General features: G+C 43.9%; 1 protein-coding gene across 1 annotated transcript in view; it reads right to left on the bottom strand.

Moving 5' to 3' along the window:
- Positions 1–22,594, bottom strand: part of PHLPP1 (PH domain and leucine rich repeat protein phosphatase 1) — a 232,685-nt gene that overhangs the window by 118,075 nt on the left and 92,016 nt on the right. Inside the window, exon 2 of the mRNA XM_068993677.1 lies at positions 3,323–3,519. Within this exon, the coding sequence (XP_068849778.1) occupies positions 3,323–3,519 (197 nt within the window). The remainder of the gene's footprint in view (positions 1–3,322; positions 3,520–22,594) is intronic.

Below are 22,594 nucleotides of genomic sequence, written 5' to 3'. Positions count from 1 at the left end.
ACAGCTTGAGAAATTCTGGAAGCCTGGAACACTTACAGAGGGTGACGCAGAGAAATGAAGACGACCGACAGCAGGCAACAAGGACTCTTACCGTGAGGCGCGGCACTGGGTGAAAAATCCAACCACAGGAAACTACAAACGGGGTGACCCCAGCTTTATAAGGTCAAAGCAAAGTCACGTGATCAAGTTTATTTCAAAAAAGTAAGAGAATAACGAACACCTATCCTAGGACAGTGGACTTCTCTAGGTGAGGAGGACGTAATGTGACAGGTAAAAGGGGAACTCTGGCAGAAACACTGGCACTGATGCTGCTGCGACTTCTAAACTGAGTAGTAAGTCACAGTCACGCAACTTATTATGCTTTGTGACTGGACAAATAATACCTCAAGGATTAGTTTAAATAACTTATCTAAATTTTATGTTAAACTTTGAAGGAGAAATTAAATACAATAATTGCACAGTGAACAAAATTTATTAAATGTTTTTCAACAACGAAGCTTTAATAAACTTCATATTTGAATTCTACATTTGAAAATGCAAACTAATGATCATGCTCGAGTGTTATATCGAGTTTCACTATTACAGCAGTTACAGCTGGGTTAGGACCCATCCATCTCACACCCCATTTCAAGCTCTTATATAAATTAAATAAAACAAAAACTTCCATTCTCTCTCAGTTTCTTAACAACAGAGCCCAATGAGAAAAGGAACACAGATTAAAGAAAACTCAGACTGCAAAGAGTGAATTTTTTTTTCCTAACCTGGTTAACAGGTTTTAAAAGACTCAATTTTTCAACATACTCCATTATTTTAAAGACTAGCACAAAACAGGTTTTACAAGGTTTGTCTGCGAGAAACAGAAGATATTAACTTTCAATTCACTCAGTGGGAGAAGTGCATCCAATAAGAGGCCTGGGAAACGGAACCAGTCTCTAGCTCTGAATGAAGATGCTGATTACAACCGGATCCTCTGACCTTCCCGGCAGCACTGCTTTCCTGTGGCTGCTTCTCAGAGCACAGTCATCTTTCCGACCATCTTCCTGAGGTGGCAAGAGCCTTCCCGCTCTCCGTGCTCCACCATAACTGCTGCCTCCTCCATCACAGGCCCCCGACTGATTCACCTCACAAGAGGGAGTTTCCCCTTCCACCCCCTCCCACACTGTTCTTGCAGCTCTGTGGAGCACATCTGTGGTCCATCCTTCACTTCCAGACAGTAATTACAAGCTACTCAAAGGCAGAGATGGTGACTTACCCATCTTGGTATTTCTGGGATGCCAAGCAAAGTGGCTTCCCTATAGAGGGTATTTAATAAATAGTAATATTAAAGTAGCCTCTGCAAATGCCCAACATCATGGAGGAGCAAGAAACAGACTGTTGACCTGTCAGGGCAGCAAACGGTAAACACGCGTTTTCCATGATGAGTTATGGAAGCGATAACGATGACTGAGTTTCAGTAATTCATCCATCCAAAGACCAAGATCTTCAGTAGTAAATTGCCAGTAATTCAGTGCTCAGACAGAAGTTAAGAGGCCAAAGTTTCAAAACAGACAAATCAAACAGCCCTAAACATACCTCACAGACTAGCCAAATCCATTTTTTAACAATCAAGTATTAGAATTGAGACTAGAGCAGATGATAGTTGGGGGGGGATATTGACACGGGCTGTTCACACATTCGGAAAGAATGACTGGAACTCGTGAATGAAGCTGCCACCCAGCAGGTGAACAAAACACCACGCGCTACTGCACACACCTGGTCTTTTCTTTCCCTCTTGATTTCTAATCCCTGCAATCGACAAATCAAACATTTGCCAATTAAAAAAAAGTACTTTAACAAAGTAAATTACTTTATATTTAGTTTATATTTCTCTCTTTTTAATTTCCATGTCCTGCCTCCTTTCCCATGCCTGTTCAGGGGGAAAATGGTAACGAAAAAAAACTTTTAATGCTTTAAAAACAATCACTCATTTATTTATTTTCATTTTTGGCTGAGCCGGGCGTCGGCCGCTGTGTGGAGAGCGGGGGCTGCTCCTCGCTGCAGCGTCCAGGCTTCCCCTCGCCTGGCGCCTCTCGTGGGGAGCAGGCTCTGAGCGTGCCGGCTTCAGCGGTTGCGACTCTAGAAAGCAGGCTCACGGGCCTAGCTGCTCTGTGGCACGGGGGACCCTCCAGACCTGGGACTGCACTGGCACGGGGGATCTCCCTGGACCTGGGACTGCACTGGCAGCCAGATTCTTTACCAGTCAGTCACCACGGAAGCCCAAGAAAACAATTCTTAATATGGCCCTGATTTCCAAAAACCTGTTTTTTCATCCAAATTTGCCTTTCCCTTTATTAACAGGTTGTCATATCATTTAAAAATCAGGAAATACTGACATATAATTATGGTAATGATACCCTTACCAATGCTTGGGGTTTATAAATAAATCTGGCAAAGACAAGAATAGAATCTTCCGACTCAACCTCTTTCTTCCTATTTTGTAAATGATAGAAATAAAATAGCTAACATGTCCAAAGGAAAGCAGCCAGTATGCTGGGAGTATCTATCAGCTGCATCGTGGGCTTTCTCTGAAATGAGACGCATTTCAGGTTCAAAAGTCATGACTAGCTATAGTGATAAACTAAGCATGCTAACCTCACTGGTCACAAAACACAAGCAGAGAGGTAAGGCAAAGCAGAATCAGAGATTCCTGCTGAAGAGTCTAACCTTCAATTAGCACGCCTGAATGATCTAAAGTCATGGACCTGGGGATCACTAAACTACACTACAAAATGTTATCACAATATCAAAAGATATCCTCTCATAAATAATTAATCACCAGTAGTCTGAAATATAACAGTGAAATTCCAGGTGCTCTGTTTTCAGGCTCGTAACTGTGAGGCACGAGAAAGTGAGTGAAAAAGTGAAAGTGTCAGTCGCTCAGCGTGTCCAGCTCTGTGACCCCATGGACTGTAGCCCGCCAGGCTCCTCTGTCCACGGAATTCTCCAGGCAGGAACACTGCAGTGGGCAGTCATTCCCTTCCCCAGGGGACCTTCCCGACCCGGAAACTGCACCGGGTCTCCGGCACTGCCACAGATCCTTTACAGCCTGAGCCAGCAGGGAGGCCCCAAAATACAGACACGGACGAAGCAAACGGCGCCAAGGCCTCATGCGAGTCAACGGCAATGACATATTCCAAAACTCCACCAACCCAAAATGCCCACTGCAGAGGCACGACAGGAACGATGAGGCAAAAACCAGCCAGCCCCACTACAGGGACGGTTCACAGCAGAGCTCCTTAGGAGGCTGGAAAGCCTGTCGGTGTCTGGCTTGGGTCCCACTTACTTTGCCGCCGATGAGCGGCAGCACGTGCATCTTTCCGGCCACGCTGTCTTTCACAGATGACACGATCAGGCAGGTCCCACACAGGATGACTTGGCGTCTGGTCCATCGGTTCACCGGCAAGTGCATCTTGCCTTTGCGGACATTGTACATTCCTGAGAGCTGAATCCGCTCAGAGCTACCGGTACTGTGAGGTTTGCCTACAACAAGCACAAGCAAACAGTTTAGTCTTAAAGAAACGGGTGTTTTGCTACTCATCAGCAGAGCAGATAAATTACCTGGACAACGGAGAAGAACTATACTAGAACCATCTAAATGGTGACTGAGGCTCTAATTCACAATTAAGAGAATCTGAAACCAGGAGTAATACCACCATAATAAGAACTACTCTATCTACCCCACATGTTCTTTTTAATATAAGTGAAGAAGAACTTTTCCCTTAAAACCCTAGGGAAAAAGCCATTTTAACTCGTCCACTGTAAACCCAAGTTTTGTTTTCTGCTCTTCCCTTCACAATTTCACTTTACATTTAAAAAAGGAATGACTTCAAGATTTTAACGAATCAGAGACTTAATTTAAGTTCACTAAGAAGAAAATATTATATAGGCTGATGTAGAAAGATAACATTCAGGAGCTGGCATTTAATGAAACTAATCAGTTTTAATGCGATTACCCTGATATTCTTTCTCCTACAGATATTCAATGTACATTGAGTATTGAGGAGATTAAAAATGAATGACTTTTCTAGTAAGAAAATACTACTCTATAAACATAGCTAAGCCTTCAAAGATAATTAATGCCAGTCTAAGAAGGATGGTGTGCTGCCGTGCCTGCAAATCAGGGAGGGAGACGGACAAAGATGCACTGAGATGAAGACAGAGAACCGAGGCAGGGCTGAGGAGTCTCATTTCCCAGGGGGAGTGAACTTGGAAGAACAACACTCAGACAAGGCCCATCAACGGAACGGGAAAATCACTGGACTCCTAAGTGACGGAGTCGTATAAATGAGAAGGGAAATACTTCTCAGTACCAGACACTGACTATTTATCAAAGAGAGCCGAAGGCCACGCTCACAAACAAACTGATGGGGGCACGTGCCCCTGAACAGGTCCCAAGCCAGGAATGTCTTATTTATTTGGAAGTTTGCTGTAGTTGCCAAGGGGTAGCAGAATAAACAGATTCAACAGAAACTGTATTCTTATGAATATTAAAACTAACGTAAATGCCAAGTGGTTTTGGTAGATGTCAAACATCTACTGGAGAAGGAAAAAGGAAGAGCAGCAATACCAAAGATAGGTCTCAAGAAAATCCAACAGCTGTCTGACTCCCTCCCAATACACACCTGGAGTAACAGGTAACTTTGCCTTGGATACAGAATGAAGCAGGGCAAAGGCTAATAGAGTTTCGCCAAGAGAACGCACTGCTCATAGCAAACACCCTCTTCCAACAACACAAGAGAAGACTCTACACATGGACATCACCAGATGGTCAACACTGAAATCAGATTGATTATATCCTTTGCAGCCAAAGATGGAGAAGTTCTATACAGTCAGCAAAAACAAGATCAGGAGCTGACTGTGGCTCAGATCATGAACTCCTTATTGCCACATTCAGACTTAAATTGAAGACAGTAGGGAAAATCACCAGGCCATTCAGGTATGACCTAAATCAAATCTGTTACGATTATACAGTGGAAATGACAAATAGATTCAAAGGATTAGATCTGATAGAGTCCCTGAAGAACTATGGACGGAGGTTCCTGACACTGTACAGGAGGCAGGGATCAAGACCATCCCCAAGAAAAAGAAATGCAAAAAGGCAAAATGGTTGTCTGAGGAGGCCTTAAAAATAGCTGTGAAAAGAGGCAAAGGAGAAAAGGAAAAGATATACCCATTTGATTGCAGAGTTCCAAAGAATAGCAAGGAGAGATAAGAAAGTCTTCCTCAGTGATTGATGCAAAGAAATAGAGGAAAATAATACAACGGGCAAGACTAGAAATCTCTTCAAGAAAATTAGAGATACCAAGGGAACATTTCATGCAAAGATGGACTCAATAAAGGACAGAAACGATATGGACCTAACAGAAGATATTAAGAAGAGGGGGCAAGAATATACAGAAAAACTGTACAAAAAAGATCTTCGTGACCAAGATAATCATGATGGTGCAATCGCTCACCTAGAGCCAGACAACCTGGAATGTGCAGTCAAGTGGGCCTTAGGAAGCATCACTATGAACAAAGCTAGTGGAGGTGATGGAATTCCAGTTGAGCTATTTCAAATCCTAAAAGATGATGCTGTGAAAGCACTGCACTCAATATGCCAGCACATTTGGAAAACTCAGCAGTGGCCGCAGGACTGGAAAAGGTCAGTTTTCATAATAATCCCAAAGAAACGCAATGCCAAAGAATGCTCAAACTACCACACAATTGCACTCATCTCACACTAGCAAAGTAATGCTCAAAATTCTCCAAGCCAGGCTTCAACACTATGTGAACTGTGAACTTCCTGATGTTCAAGCTGGTTTTAGAAGAGGCAGAGGAACCAGAGCTCAAATTGCCAACATCCATCGGATCATCGAAAAACCAAGGGAGTTCCAGAAAAACATCCACTTCTGCTTTACTGACTATGCCAAAGCCTCTGACTGTGTGGATCACAATAAAGTGTGGAAAATTCTGAAAGAGATGGGCATACCAGACCACCTGACCTGCCTCCTGAGAAATCTGTATGCAGGTCAAGAAACCAACCGTTAGAACTGGACATGGAACAACAGACTGGTTCCAAATAGGAAAAGGAGTACGTCAAAGCTGTATATTGTCACCCTGCTTATTTAACTTCTATGCAGAGTACATCATGAGAAACGCTGGACTGGAAGAAACACAAGCTGGAATCAAGATTGCCGGGAGAAATGTCAATAACCTCAGATATGCAGATGACACCACCCTTATGGCAGAAAGTGAAGCGGAACTAAAGAGCCTCTTGATGAAAGGGAAAGAGGAGAGTGAGAAACTTGGCTTAAAACTCAACATTCAGAAAACGACGATCATGGCATCTGGTCCCATCACTTCACGGCAAATAGATGGGGAAGGAAACAATGGAAACAGTGACAGATTTTATTTTGGGGGGCTCAAAAATCACTGCAGATGGTGACTGCAGCCATGAAATTAAAAGATGCTTACTCCTTGGAAGAAAAATTATGACCAACCTAGACAGCATATTCAAAAGCAGAGACATTACTTTGCCAACAAAGGTCCTTCTAGTCAAGGCCATGGTTTTTCCAGTGGTCATGTATGGATGTGAGAGTTGGACTATAAAGAAAGCTGAGCACCAAAGAATTGATGCTTTTGAACTGTGGTATTGGAGAATTCTCTTGAAAGTCCCTTGGACTGCAAGGAGATCCAACCAGTCCATCCTAAAGGAAATCAGTCCTGAGTGTTCATTGGAAGGACTGGTGCTGAAGCGCGAATACTCTGGCCGCCTGACGCGAAGAGCTGACTCTGGAAAAGACCCTGATGCTGGGAAAGGTTGAAGGCGGGAGGAGAAGGGACGACAGAGGGTGAGATGGCTGGATGGCATCCCCGACTCGATGGACATGAGTTTAAGTAAGCTCCGGGAGTTAGTGATGGACAGGGAAGCCTAGTGTGCTGCAGTCCATGGGGTCGCAAAGTCAGACACAACTGAGCGACTGAACTGAATACATACCTTTGGGCAGAAATGTTTGCAAATAACCAAACCAGCAGATTTGAATTTCACTTCCTCTTTCTCCCAGTGTATCAGAGTGCTTTATAAAATACATACTGTACACGACATGAATTTCCTGGCATTGGGCGAGAATGAAGTCTAAAAGGGGTTCAGCTTTTTGAAGTCTGGCCTAGGAAACAACTACACAGGCAGCATCCTCTGTGGAGAGCTCCACGGAGGTGCCTGTCTACCCAACGCTGACGTTCCCACGGTGGGATAGGAAGCCCAGGAGACTTCAGATGCGACTCAGCAGAGCCTGCCAGCGGTGGGTCTGCCCACAGCCGCCCACGTGCCCTGATCTGCTAAGTCCACTGAGCCTCAGACAGAAAGACGCCCCGGTTCCCAGTCAGTGCCGCTTTCCACAGTACAGTCTCCTCCTCAGGGAAGGGGGACAGAAGCAGAGACTCAGAAGAGATGGAGAGGCCTGTGCAAGGCCACAAATGAGAGACACCGGGCCACTGGATTTCCCAAATCCGATTTCCATGAATGTAATACACTAACATTCTCTAACAAGGGATCTGTTGTAAATACTTACACACCACACACACACGAATACAAAGAAGCAGGCATTCTGTTGAGCCACATCTGAGTGTGGATGCAAGGACACTCCTTAACCTGCCACGTGTATATAGACCTGTGAGTAATTACACTGAAGAAAAAGACAACAGCGGTACATGAGGAGCAGTCCCTCAATTCTCCAACTCCACAAAGATCTAAAAAAAGCCCCAGAGCAAATAGAGAGGACTAGAAAGTCCCCGATAGAGAGGACCAAGGCTGTAAGAGAAAAGCATGGGATATCAACAGGACGGGGTTTTACCTCCCCCCTTAGAAAAATCCCCCAGGGGCCTGAACAGTCCTGGAAGCTAACAAGGTTAGTGTCTCCCAGGGAAGCCCTAATATCCCAGTCTGAATCAAACCCCTCTCATCTGCTCTGGATTTAAATGTCCTTGCTGGCTGCTCTCCCCTGCCAGGTGCCCCCAGCTCAGGCGCGCCCTCAGAACGAGGCTGTGTGTCACCCGGGCTCTGGGGAACCCGGAGCGGAGCGAGTAACTGACAGCTCGGCAGTCAGCCCGGGGCACAGCCCTTTGCGTCAGACTTCCTTATTCTATGACGCAAGAAATTATTGTAGCTCTGTCAATTCTGAAACTTCTCAAATCACAGGCATTCAAATTGTCTTATGCTCTAATAAATATTCACATCACACAAGGAACCAAAGTCCATCCATTTAAAGCTGGATCCATTCTTACAACTCGTCCTTTAGAAATATCCTACAGATTTAAGGCATCTCTTGCATGATCTGAGAGGAAAGATGGGCAGCGAGAACAAGTGTCTCAAGCTGAGAGAGAAACCTGACTATAGCGCAAAGATTTAAAACATTCTTTTCCTCTCTGATCACTTGGCAGATGGCAGTTTGATAAGATGTGACATGAACACACCTATAAATGAGTTAAAACCCGAGCACACTGACCACCACGATGGTGATCAGGCTTCTCAGTGTAGACTTCCGGACCTGGCGTCTTATTTTTTCTGGTCTTTGTTTTTTGCTTTTTTGCAGGGAGCCGGTTTTTAATTTCAATTTCAAATTTATACTAGAGTTTGGACTATGTTATTCCATTATCTAGTTAACTTGAGTTACCGTTGGTAGTCTGAACTTTTAAAGGCTTGCTCATTTCATTTTTCATATAGTTGACATAAAGTTGTCCACAATAGTTTCTTATTATACTTTTAATATTAATAAAAATTTGTAGTTATCACCTCTCTCATTCCTGATATTGGTAACATGACTTTTTTTTCCTCTTCTGTAAATAAGTTCATTTGTATTTGTTTTAAGATATCACATAAGCATTATCCTATGATTTTGTCCTTCTCTGCCTGGCTTACTTCTCTTAGTCTGATAATCTTTAGGTCCACCCAGGTGACTGCAAACGGCATTAGCTCACTCTTTTCATGGCTGAGTAATACTCCATTGGTAAATGCACACATATATACACCACATCTTCTTTGTTCATCCGTTGATGGACGTTTGGGCTGCTTACTTGTCTTGGCTATCGTAAACAGTTCTGCAATGAACACTGGGGTGAACGTACCTTTTCAAATTGTGGTTTTGTCTGGATATCTGCCCAGGAGTGGGACTGCAGGATTCCATGGTAATGCTATTTTTAGTTTTTTAAAGAACCGCCATACTATTCTCTTCAGTGGTTCCACCAATTTACATTCCCATCAACAGTGCAGGAGAGTTCCTTTCTTCCCACAACCTTTCCAGCATTTACTACTTTTGGAATTTCTGATGATGGCCATTCTGACTGGAGGGAGGTGATACTTCACTGCAGTTTTGATTTGCACTTTTCTAACAATTACTGATGCTCAGCACTGTCTCATGTGCCTGCTGGCCATCTGTATATCTTCTTTGGAGAAATGTCTATTTAGGTCTTCTGCCCATACTGAGTTGTATAAGCTGTGTGTGAATTTTGGAAATTAATCCCTTTCAGTCCAGTGCTTGCAAATACCTTCTCCCGTTCTGCAGGTTGCCATTTTGCTTCGTTTCTGGTTTCCTTCACTGTGCAAAAGCGTTTGTGATTTATTAGGCCCCGTTTGTTTATTTTTGTTTTTACTTCCATAGTTTAGGAGCCATAAACTTTTATTAGTCTGATTACATTACCAATTTTATCAAACATCACAAAAAAACAGGTTTTGGTTTCATTCTCTATTGTTTTTCTGTTGATGGTTTCATTTATTTCTGTTCCTATGATTCTTGTTTCTCTTACTAATTTTAGGATTAATTTTTCCTTTTTTCTGTTTTCTGAATGTGGAAGCTGAGGTCATTTTTCCTTTTCTTAATATACACATTTACATGCTATGAACTTCCGTCTAAGTACTGCTTTAACTGCATTCCACAAGTTCTGGCAAGCTGTGGCTTCAGGTTCACTAATCTTTTCTTTGGCAGTGTTTAATCTCCTGTTAATTCTATCCAGTGTACTTTTCACCTCTAAGTTCGATTTGGGTATATGTGGGCACACATACTTATATACACATACAAACACACGAAAGATATGGATACATCTTCTATGTCACTCCTAATTCTGCTTTATCTTCATGAATATATGAAACACAATCACAATGGCTGCTTAAATGTACCTGTCAACTAATTCTATCATCTGTCTCATTTCTGTGTCAGCTTTATTGTTTTCTCTTATGGGTCATATTTTCCTGCTTCTTTGCACACCTGGTCACTTCGTTTGTAAGCTAGTCATTATGAATTTTATCTTGTTGAAAACTGGATATTCTTGTATCTTTATGAATATGATGGAGTTTTGTTCTAGGATACAATTAAGTTAGTTGAAAACACTTTGCCTCTTACAAGGCTTGCTTTCTGGGATTTGCCATATTAGACCTGAGCCATCTTAAGTCAGGATTTCTAATGACAGTATTAGCCAGCAACCCTTCTGAATGGTACAGCTCTCTCTGGGCCTGGCCCCGGGCGAGCGTCGGGCTTTAGCGCCCTGCTCTTCTGCGGTGGTTTCCAGGCGAGCGTCGGGCTTCAGCCCCCTGCTCTTCCACGGTGGTTTTCAGCCCCAGCCTCAGTTTCTTCCTCACACACGACGGGTCAGCACGAAGCTGAAGGTTCAGTGACGACTTCCCGCACATCTCCAGGACTGAGTGGTTCTTTTCCCTCCAGCACCTCACTCTTTATACTCAAACTGTGTAGCCTCAGTGGACTCCCAGCTTCTCCTGAACGCAGGGTCAATACCAGGTTCTGCCTGGGTTCCTCCTCTCTGCAACTGAAGCCTGACCGCTCTCCCACCGTCAGTAAGAGGGCATCTTTGGAGGCCTGTTTCCATCCGTTTTGCTTCTCTCAAGGTGCGTGTGTCGTGGGGTTTTGTGTCCTTTGCGGCCTGATGCTCAGTGTCTGAAAGCTGATTCATATATTTCACCTGGTTTTTAGTGGTTTCTTTCTTTTACGTTAAAGAGTAAATGCAGTCTCTGTTACTCCATGTAGTCTGGAACAAAGGGCCATATAGTTAAATTTAACTCTCTCAAACACCTACCATTCACTCTCATAGATTATACAAGTATGTTTAACATATTTTCTTGAAGGTGTGGATTCTCCATATATTACTATATTCAGAAATTCAGAGAATCCTGTGGGACCAATGGACTAGAAGAGCTATCTGCTCTTGTCCAGAAACACCTCCGAGCTCCAGCATTACCACAGTTCTTTGGCTCTTCTCTTCCAACAGAGTATATGAAGAACTTGTAATTTATCACCTTACTTTACAATCAATCCTAAAAAAAAAAGGCTGAAAGCTAGCTTTCTGCCCTTCTTCAAAGTAAAGGACTAAACTTTGGGCTAAGTCTTTTCCCCCACTCAGAGGTCCACCCTCCTTGACTTCCGTATTTAAAAGTATTAATCTAAGGAGTCTGGGCTTCCAAACGGGTCACTTCTGGTTAGGCGGGGTATCATTGTACTACCTTTGAAAAACAAATGTAAAAAGAATAACTCTCTCTGCACTGTCACAAATATGGGGACTCGGCTGCTGTGAGCAGGGGCTGCTCTGCAGCTGCAGCGTGGGGGCTCCGTGCGCTGCGGAGCATGGGCTCAGGAGCTTGGGCTCAAGGCACAGCCCCTCCCCAGCATGCGGGATCTTCCCAGACCAGGGGTCCAACTTGTGTCCCCTGCATCAGCAAACGGATTCCCAACCTCTGGACCACCAGGTGAGTCCAGTAGGGAATTCTGTTAAATAAATAAACAAACATGATTTGAAGAGAAGTACTTAAAGAAAATGAGCCACAGTCTCACCAGTGCAACACTGCTTTCAGTCGTGTCCGACTCTGCTTCCTCATGGACTGCAGCCCACCAGGCTCCTCTGCCTGTGGGGTTCTCCAGGCAAGAACACTGGAGTGGGCTGCCATTTCCTCCTCCAGGGGGTCTTCCTGACCCAGGGATGGAACCCACATCTCCTATGTCTCCTGCCTGGGCCGGTGGGCTCTTTACCACTAGAGCCAGCTGGGAAGCCCAACAGTATGTTCCGCCACAATATGTTTCATTAATACTAATTAAGTCACATATTGGCTTCCTAGGAGGCACTATGGTGAAAATACACCTGCCCATGCAGGAGACACTAGAGACGTGGGTTCGATCCCTGGGTTGGGAAGATCCCCTGGCAACCCACTCCAGTATTCTTGCCTGTAAATCCCATGGACAGAGAAGCTTGGACTGGCAGGCTACAGTCCATGGGGTCACAATCAATCAGACGTGACTTAGCAACTAAACAACAGCTCCCACAGAGGGGAATGAAGTCAGCATGGCACGAATAGCATTTGTCCACAAGGATTTACGGTAGGCAAGGGGATCCTGAATACTGGGAGTGGAATTATGACTTTCAAAAACAGAGGGAAAAGCCCACAGCAAATTCAGTCTCAATGCCCACAAGCCAACATTTCTACTCTTATGTGATTGCACCTTTTTTTTTTTTTAAATATTCCCTAAGGTAAGGATCAGACTTCCCTGGTGGCTCAGACGGTAAAGTGTCTGTCTACAACGTGAGAGACCCGGGTTCAATCCCTGGGTTGGGAAGATCCCCTGGAGAAGGAAATGGCAATCCAATCCAGGACTACTGCCTGGAAAATCCCATGGACAAAGGAGCCTGGTAGGCTACAGTCCATGGGGTCACAGAGAGTCAGACACAACTGAGCGACTTCACTTTCACTAAGGTAAGGATAAGATGGCTGGATGGCATCACTGACTCGATGGATGTGAGTTTGAGTGAACTCCAGGAGTTGGTGATGGACAGGGAGGCCTGGCGTGCTGCGATTCATGGGATCACAAAGAGTTGGACACAACTGAACTAAACTCAAGGTAACTCAACTTCCAGACACAGTAAGAGACCAGTCTAGACTGTCCAGGTTATCTCCTGAGGTATCCATTATTATTTCTGTTAGCATTTTGGTTATAAAGATGCTTGGACTTAAAGTCCTACCTCTCTTGAGTTCTATTTTCCCATAAACCCACTTAATTTTCAACTCTGGAAAACATGAGAAGTTTTAGGAACAGATATAGCAGTGGAAACACCTGCTTTAACTAGGAGACCGCTGAACATCATAGAAATTACTGCAAATTTGGCTGTTACCAAGTACACGTCTTTGCCAAATATTAATATATTCCAATGCCTCTCATTGTGGTAGTTTAAAAGTATGTTCACCAATTTTTAAAAATTCTCCCCCCCTTCAAAGGCGGAGCCCAACCCCACTGCCTCTGCTGTGGGCTGTACTCAGTGACTCAGTTCTAACAAACAAAACGCAGCCAACTCAGTGGCTGCTGCAGCTTCTGAAGAGTGAAAAAGTCAAAGTCTTAGTCGCTCAGGCATGCCCAGCTCTTTTGCAACCCTATGGACTGTAGTCCATGGAATTTTCCAGGCAAGAATACTGGAGTGGGTTGCCATTTTCTCCTCCAGGGGATATTCCCGACCCAGGGATTGAACCTGGGTCTCCTGAATTGCAGGCAGATTCTTTATCGTCTGAGCCACTGGTGATTTCTGAAACCAGGTCATAAAAGGCACACAGTTTCCACCCTTCCTCCTCTAGCATTACTCTCTCTGAAGAAGCCAGCTGCCATGTCATGAGGACACTCAAGGAACCCCATGAAAAACCAACCAGGTGAGGAACTAAACCTTCCTGCCAACAGCCAATAAGGAGCTGAGGCCTCCTCTGCAGCCACGTGAGCAAGCCACACCGGAAAGACCCTCCAGTCCTGGTCAAGCCAGAGAACTCTGCCCCTAGGACACCTTGGCTGCAGTCTTTACAATAACGTGGCCAGAATGAGGCAGCTGAGCCACTCCAGAATTCCTGACTCAGAAGTTACGAGACCACGCATGTGTGCTGTTTTAAGCCACTGAGTTTCGAGGCAAAACTAAAACAACCTTCCTGTGCTAGCTTCACTTAGTTCTACTTACCTAAACATAGTGAAACATTAATAGCCTGCATTTCCCTAAAATAATCTATAAAAATATTTACAGAATATTGTGTAACTTAGTGGAGCTTCCCCGGTGGCACAGCGGTAAAGAACCTGCCTGCTGATATAGGAGATGCAAGTTTGGTCCCAGCATTGGGAAGATCCCCTGGAGAAAGAAACAGCAACCCACTCAAAAAAAATCCCGTGAACAGAGGAGCCTGGTAGGCTATAGCTCACGGGGTCGCAAAGATCAGACATGACTTAGCAACCGAGCTCACATGAGCACATATAACTTCTAAGGGTCATGTAACCGAAAGAGTCAAAAGAAAGAAGGAGAACAGTGCATGAAGCAATCACAATTCCCAAAACTTTGGAGATAGAAAGTATTCATGATAACGTTGTTCAGTCACTCGGTCACGTTTGACTCTTTGCAACCCCACGGACTGTAGCCCGCCAGGCTCCTCTGTCCATGGGATTTCCTAGGCAAGAGCACTGGAGATGGTTGCCACTTGCTTCTCCAGGAGATGTTCCTGATCCAGGAATAGAACCCAGGTCTCCTGCAATGGCACGGTAACACAGCACCAAAAAGTAAGGGTTGGTGGAAGAATTTACCATGTCCCTAGGGCTGAAAGTGAGGAATGAATTTACCACGTCCCTAGAGCTGAAAGTGGGCAGGAATAACTCAGAGCATTCAGCTCTCACCTCACCTTCTCTACCTTCAGAGCTAAGACCGATAAAACTCTAAAGAGTCCTTCTTATTGCATATAAATCCTTAAATCCTTCTTGACCACCTGCAGTGTCAGAAAGACTGAATTAAATTACCTGCCCAGGCTCATTTCAAGAGTGGGCAGAAGGATTTAGATGACCTTATAACAAGGTCCAGAGACCTCTCTCTGAACTGGCAGCTGGGAATTTTGTGAGCTGAAAATCTACCCAAGCTCAGCAAGGTATGCTAGCAGCAGCTTTGAAGTAGAATCAAGACTAGTTACTTTTAGCTAATGGAAATGACAGCCAGCTGCTAAATGGATTCAAGGAGCATTCATTTATGCATCAGATCAAAATATACAAAGTCAACTGCCCAGTAAATCTTGCTTCTTACTGACAGCTACTCAATCTGATTAGGTTTATTTATATCTCCCAAATTAGGGTAGACCCTTACCCTCGAAAAATGCCATGCCATGAACCTTTCTCTACTCTCTAGTTCTTGGCTACCACTAGAGTTTACGTCATTTCCCCTCTAACAGTCATGAAAACAGTGCCTGAAGACATGTGCTGGCCCCTCACACTCTTAGAGATTATGTAAACACAAGCCGAAAGTAATTGAGGGAAAAAAAAATCCATCAAAGCAAATTCTAATATAAACTACAAAATTAGCTAGCAAAAGTAGCCATGAATTTTTAAAATTTGAAAAAATCAATGGAACTATGAAAACAAAGGAATGAACTATGAGTACACATTGTGCGTGACGCACATTATTCTTCAGTCGCTGATGCCTGGCTCTTCGCAATCCCAAGGACTGTAGCACACCAGGACCCTCTGTCCTCCATTATCTCCAAGAGTTTGCTCAATTTCATGCCCACAGAGTCAGATGAGTCTGCTGCTAAGTCGCTTCAGTCGTGTCCAACTCTGTGCGACCCCATAGACGGCAGACCACCAGGTTCCCCCGTCCCTGGGATTCTCCAGGCAAGAACACTGGAATGGGCTGCCATTTCCTTCTCCAATGCATGAAAGTGAAAAGTCAAAGTGAAGTCGCTCAGTCGTGTCTGACTCTTAGCGACCCCATGGACTGCAGCCTACCAGGCTCCTCCATCCATGGGATTTTCCAGACAAGAGTACTGGAGTGGGGTGCCACTGCCTTCTCTGCAGATGAGTCTAGTATATACCAAATGACATTAATAAAATACCAAAGCAACTGCTGCATGAAGACAAGCTACAGCAGAGGGCCTCAGACTTCAGCGCACACCAAACCACCAGGATGATCACTGGATCATCAAAAAAGCAAGAGAGTTCCAGAAAAACGTCTACTTCTGCTTTATTGACTATGTCAAAGCCTTTGACTGTGTGGATCACAACAAACTGTGGAAGATTCTGGAAGAGATGGGAATACCAGACCACCTGACCTGCCTCCTGAGAAATCTGTATGCAGGTCAAGAAGCAACAGTTAGAACTGGACATGGAATAACAGACTGGTTCCAAATCGGGAAGAAGTACATCAAGGCTGTATATTGTCACTCTGCTTACCTAACTTATATGCAGAGTACATCATGAAAAATGCTGGACTGGATAAAGCACACGCTGGAATCAAGATTGCTGGGAGAAAGATGTCACCACCCTTATGGCAGAAAGTAAAGAACTAAAGAGCCTCTTGACGAAAGTGAAAGAGGAGAGTGAAAAAGTTGGCTTAAAACTCAACATTCAGAAAACGAAGATCATGGCATCTGGTCCCATCACTTCATGGCAAACAGATGGGAAACAGTGGAAACAGCGACAGACTTTATTTTCTTCGGTTCCAAAATCACTGCAGATGGTGACTGCAGCCATGAAATTAAAAGACGCTTGCTCCTTGGAAGGAAAGTTATGACCAACCTAGATGGCATATTAAAAAGCAGAGACATTACTTTGCCAACAAAGGTCCGTCTAGTCAAAGCTATGGTTTTTCCAGTGGTCATGTATGGATGTGAGAGTTGGACTATAAAGAAAGCTGAGCACCGAACAATTGATGCTTTTGAACTGTGGTGTTGGAGAAGACTCTTGAGTGTTTCTTAGACAGCAAGGAGATCTAACTAGTTCATCCTAAAGGAAATCAGTCCTCAATAGTCATTGGAAGGACTGATGCTGAAGCACCAATATTTAGGCCTCCTGAAGTGAAGAACTGACTCACTGGAAAAGACCCTGATGCTGGGAAAGATTGAAGGTGGGAGGAGAAGGGGATGACCGAGGATGACATGGTTGGATGGCATCACCGACTCAGTGGACATGAGTTTGAGTGAACTCTGGGAGTTAGGGGTGGACAGGGAGGCCTGGTGTGCTGCAGTTCATGGGGTTGCAAAGAGTTGGACATGACTGAGCGACTGAACTGAACTGAACCCACCAGGAACACCTCGCTATACACAGACTGCGAGGCTCCACCACCCAGAATTTCTGACTCAGTAATTCTGGGTGGGGGTATGAGATTTTGCTGATGCTGCAGGTCTGAGCACCACAACGCCAAACCCACTGAGTTCCGCTTTCAGCTGCCAATGTCTTTTTGAGCTGGCAGATCATCAGCATGTGGCTGATTAGCACTGACAGAAGCAGCAGGTGAGGGGCTCTGGGGAGATGAGACAGGCAGCCGGGACGGACGGGGCTGCCTCTTAACTCCCTCCTTCCTTCCCACATTCCCACATTTCTGTCCTCACATGGAACTAGATTCGTTTCCCCGGCATCTTTAAAGTTCCCTCCCCTGCATCATCAAAATCATTCTCAGTTGTCTCAATATCTGATGCTCACGTCTCTTCTTGGGACATGTATTTAGAGAAGCTATTTTTCTCAAATGTAGGTTTCATTACAAGTTTGCCTTTGCAGAGACTCTAACCCTTTGCTGCTGTATGAGCATCTTCAGCTCACTCCCAGGAGCCCTCGATGGCTAGCTGGTGTGGTCTCCTCTCATTAACTTCCTATCTGGCAAAAATCACATTTGAAAAACTTCATCAAATCAACCTGCACCTGTCAGTTCCATGTCTTCACCATCTGTTCCTTCCCAGAAGTGGCAGCCTCATCTTTCCTGTGACAATCAGACCAAACCGAGAGCCTGTTCGGCATTCTCCTGAGCTTCCTTTCTCATGGGTGAGCCTTCCCCACCCACCCACCTCGGCCACAACAGTCACTGAAACAGTGTCACTAACTTTTCGTTGCCATTTCCACCCCAGTGAACGGTAGACTTGCTTGGGTCCACAGGTTTGTTAAGCTTTTGACCACATTTGACATTCTTAAATTACCTATGACTTCTATTTTCTGGCTTAAAAAAAAAGAAAGGTCGCTTTGGTAGACGTCCAGACTTTCATCACCTGCTTTCTCAGCTGCCTTGCTCTCTGTGGTGCCTCACAAAGAACGACAGCCTAAGGCACCAGCACTAAGGCATGCAACGCCGTTCGTGACAAGCAGCAGCTGAACTTTGCTGAAATGACCGAGCTGGGCAGCGGGCCTCAAGCTCGATTCAAATTTGCATCAGAAAAATTACGAATTACTGTATATTATGAGGTTTTAGAGGCCTCAGGAATAACTAGATCTCAAATCTGAAAATGCCTAAATCCAGCATCCACTCTCAAAAGAATAAACAACACACTCACTCCCTCCTGGAGACACAAATTGTGACTTGTGTCAGAGGTGACACAGACTGCTGCGGGTGTGGAGATCAGGGTGATGAAGCTAGACAGCTCCGCAGCTCCAGCTGAGCCAAGTCTTCACTGTGCGATGCTTTATTAGGAAGTGCTGCAACACTCCAGCCAGGCACACACATGCATAAGCAAATACTAAAATAAAAATTCTAAACTCCAGCATGAACAATGTTTGGATAATCCACATTATTCCTTTCTAAGACATAGCAAAAAAACCAAACAAACACTATATTTCAGTTTACTCTGTTTAGAAGCATAGACTTCAGCCAAGATGCCTTGACAGGGTTACAAAGAACGTCTACACAGCCACATTAAGACGCAATGTGATTCAAAAATCTTTTCCACAATGGTTCTCTAAGAGATGGGGTTAGACTTCACTTTTCATTTTATAATACATACTGACAATGTATAATTTGACTTTTATAAATAAAAACAAGGATTTCAAGAGCAAAAAAATTTCCTAAAAACCTTATTTTCCACTCCTCTGCCGTGCTAGATAACATTCATTTGACTTCCTGCCCTTTTTCCCACAAGGCTGATTACGTCACAAGATGTTAAATCTAGGTGCAGGAGTTCTAAACTGTCCTGAAACAACAACAAACCTCAGGAATGTCTAACACTCAGCCACATTCCAAACGAATGCCTATTCCTCAACTTATAAGAAATCTTCTAAAAAAATTACAAAATCTCCCACAATTAGCCCATTTCTACAATTTACTTATAGGAAACTTCAAGATATTTATTTTGAACTTTCTCAGAATCACACATACAATCCACTACATTTCCACTTAAATTTTTTCAATTATTATTTTAAGCACAGCTCTACCATGAAAAGTTTAACAGAAAAGGGAATTAGAAACAAGAAAATAAACATAATCCCAATTTCTCCACAGTATTATAACGATTTTGGTGAATTTTTTCAGTTCTTTTTTAAATCTGAATCGTATACATACTTGTAACATGCACAGCATTTTATGTCCTGCTTTACGTAGCCTCCTCAAATCATATCCTACACTCTCCCAAGTTCTCAGCCTTTCTGTCTAAAAGACTTGCAAGATACTCCATATACTATTATTTGTTTACTCATTTCTTCATTATTGATGATTGTTTCTGAATTTTCATTCTATGAACTGCTAAATCAAAGTGCATGACTTGCATTTTTTATGACTCCTAACCCCTCTTCAATTTTACCAATTCTTCCCAGCCAGCAACTCGAAATCAGCCATAAATCAAAACAAGCAAAAATAAGCATGCCTCTATTTTCCCCAAAGAAATGAATAACTTTTCCAGAAATCCTAAGAACATGTTGGAAAAAAACAGCCCACTAAGCCATGTTATTAATAAAAATGAACCCACATCCACTACCCACAATGAAAGCAGGTTTCCCACTGTTGATACCTGTAGTTGTATTTGACTAAGATATGTGAAGTCACTTCTTTTCAAAGAAAGGTTAAAATAAAATTAACTTCAAAAAAAAAAACCACACAACCCTGTAATTTATGAGAAAAACACTTCTGTATCTGCACACAGACAAACATGGCAGCATTCTGATTTCATGCAGGGCTCCACGCTGTTTTTCCTTTCTGCTCCCAACCCCATAAAAGAACAGCTTTTCATCAAACAGGAAAAGTTACAGGGAACCGTTATTCTGCCATAAGTTATTCGCTGATTGTAAATTTAAAAAAGCAGCAAAACCCTAGCAATGGGTAAAAAAGAGCATTTCCATATAACTACACTCAGAAGGAAACAGCTGTGACTGACGAGCATGAATTTTACCGTGCTTGCTATTGTAAAAGCTATGTATTAAGTCTTTCAGATCTAAAATCCTGATTTAATTCCTTGGTAACTAAATAATTTATTCTTCTTAGTAATCCTTAGTTAATTCTTCTAATTTTCAAAGGGATCAGGAATCACAGAACTTCAGTCGTCCTGGGATTTGGAGTTCCTTCAACTACCACATCCCTTGGCTTGGAGATCCCAGTGTAGCCCAGACACATAACACACAGCCTCCTAGGTGTGGCTTTTCACAGCGTGCAGGTCCAAAGCCTAGCACAGCATGTGAAATTACCTAAGGGCTCAACAAGCACCTGCTGCATACATGAAATCGCTCCAATGTTTGGGCAAAAGAAAGCAGCCAGTTCTCAACATACCCGGAAAATTACAAAAACTATATGGCACCCCACTCCAGTACTCTTGCCTGGAAAATCCCATGGACGGAGGAGCCTGGTGGGCTGCAGTCCATGGAGTCGCTAAGAGTTGGGCACGACTGAGTGACTTCACTTTCGCTTTTCACTTTCATTGGAGAAGGAAATGGCACTGGAGAAGGAAAAGGCAACCCACTCCACTATTCTTGCCTGGGAATCCCAGAGACAGAGGAGCCTAGTGGGCTGCCATCTATGGGGTCACACAGAGTCGGACATGACTGAAGCAACCTAGCAGCAGCAGCATACAATTAATAGCTATGGTTTTGGGGAAAAGAAGGGATGGGAGAGAAAAGAGGTGGTTCACAATTAATTTCCCAGGCTTTCGGAATCTTGTTATATTATAAAGGAAAATATCTGCCTGGAATTATCAGCCAGCTATTTCAAGCTGCTTCTCCTAGAAACATAAGGGATTTTTTTTTTTTTAAGGAAAAGAAATACTATCAATGGGCAAATGTGAGTCATTCAGCTGAATTTATTACTGTGTATATACAGTTTTGAAAAAGCAGTCTGTCTTATTTTCATCATAATGTATGGGTATGATAATAAAACAATACACATATAAACATCCAAACAAAACAGCTCCAACAGAAGGATGCGTACAGAGATGATACCAAGAAGAGAAAGAATCAGACTGGAGGGTACATGAAGGCTTGTGTTTAAACAGGATTCATGTCCATTTATCTGTCGCTTTCAGTGTCCCTGAAAATTAGAGAGCAAAATCTGCCTCCAGAACCTGCTGGTAACAGGAGAGAAGTGCTTGCTAGCTCATTCTCCAGACTATGAAGTGGTCAGAATTTCGTACCAGAGATGCAAAAGTCAGCTCTCCCTCTTCACCATGGTTTACAGAAGTGATATATCATTGTAATAGATTTATTCACAATTGTATTGCAATTCCAGGTCATACCTTTCAATCTTAAGTTACCAAAGGGAAGTTTTAATTTTAGTATGGCAACAAATTTTAAAAATTCATTCCTCAAAACACACTGGGGAGTTTGAGAGAAATAACTTAGAACATACATAGGGAACACCGAAATCCCACATCCAAAGAAATAAAAGCGTCACGGCTACAAAATGTATTCAGATGATGTTTAAAATATGAACGTACCAAAGTGCTATCTTGTATACGCTAGCATATATCACACATGCTACTTTGGAAGAGACTGGCTGGATGTTCAACAATCCCACTTCATCTTCCTGGACACACAATAACCACATCTCTCAGCCTCTCTCGGAATTCAGGAAAGTTACGTAACTGGTTCTGGCCAACAAACATGGCCTCCAGCACTCTTGCAATCCCTGTGTCCCTTCGCAGGCTCCTCTCCCCTGATCAGCTGGATAAAGATGGTGCAGGAAGAACTCTCTGAGGAGGCTCAAGGGGATGGGAAACTGCAAGACGGAAGAAGCCCAGGTCCCTCAGTCACTGGAGCTGGAGCTGCCTGACTAGAAACGCCAGCAATGGACTAGACCACAAGAACAAAAGAAATCTGCGTCATGTCAAAGCGTAAGACCAGCACAGCTGGCTGGCGCAGTAGCTAGAACTTCCCTAACAGCCATTTCTGTTGCTGTTCAGTTGCTGAGTCATGTCCGACTCTTTGCGACCCCGTGGACTGCAGCACGCCAGCCTCCTCTGTCCTCTACTATCTCCCAGTTTGCTCAAATTCATGCCCTTTGAGTTGGTGATGTTATCCAACCATCTCTTCCCACCATATCCCATAAGCAAACTTCCCGAACTGGGAACCCCAACGCGCACCACTAGGTGGCCGAACTTCTATCTTTCTTTGGAGACCCAGCGAAGAGGGCTGTGACCGGGCAGGCTGCCTGTCACAGAAGGGGCGTGGGGCTGTGACAATGAAGGGATGCACTCTGCTCAGTCACCGCAGTGGTAGCCAGTTATCAGCAAGAGTGACTCTGAGCAGCAGCTTAAAGGTAGGGCGAGTGACTCGAAGAACAGCAAGCGATCCATCTTTCACTTCAGTGAGGTCAGTCTCGGAATCTTACACCGTGTTAC

Source organism: Capricornis sumatraensis, chromosome 21, assembly GCF_032405125.1.
Source record: "Capricornis sumatraensis isolate serow.1 chromosome 21, serow.2, whole genome shotgun sequence".
Taxonomy (NCBI): domain Eukaryota; kingdom Metazoa; phylum Chordata; class Mammalia; order Artiodactyla; family Bovidae; genus Capricornis; species Capricornis sumatraensis.
The sequence above is the reverse complement of the archived record's forward strand: the minus strand, read 5'-3'. Positions and strand labels throughout refer to the sequence as shown.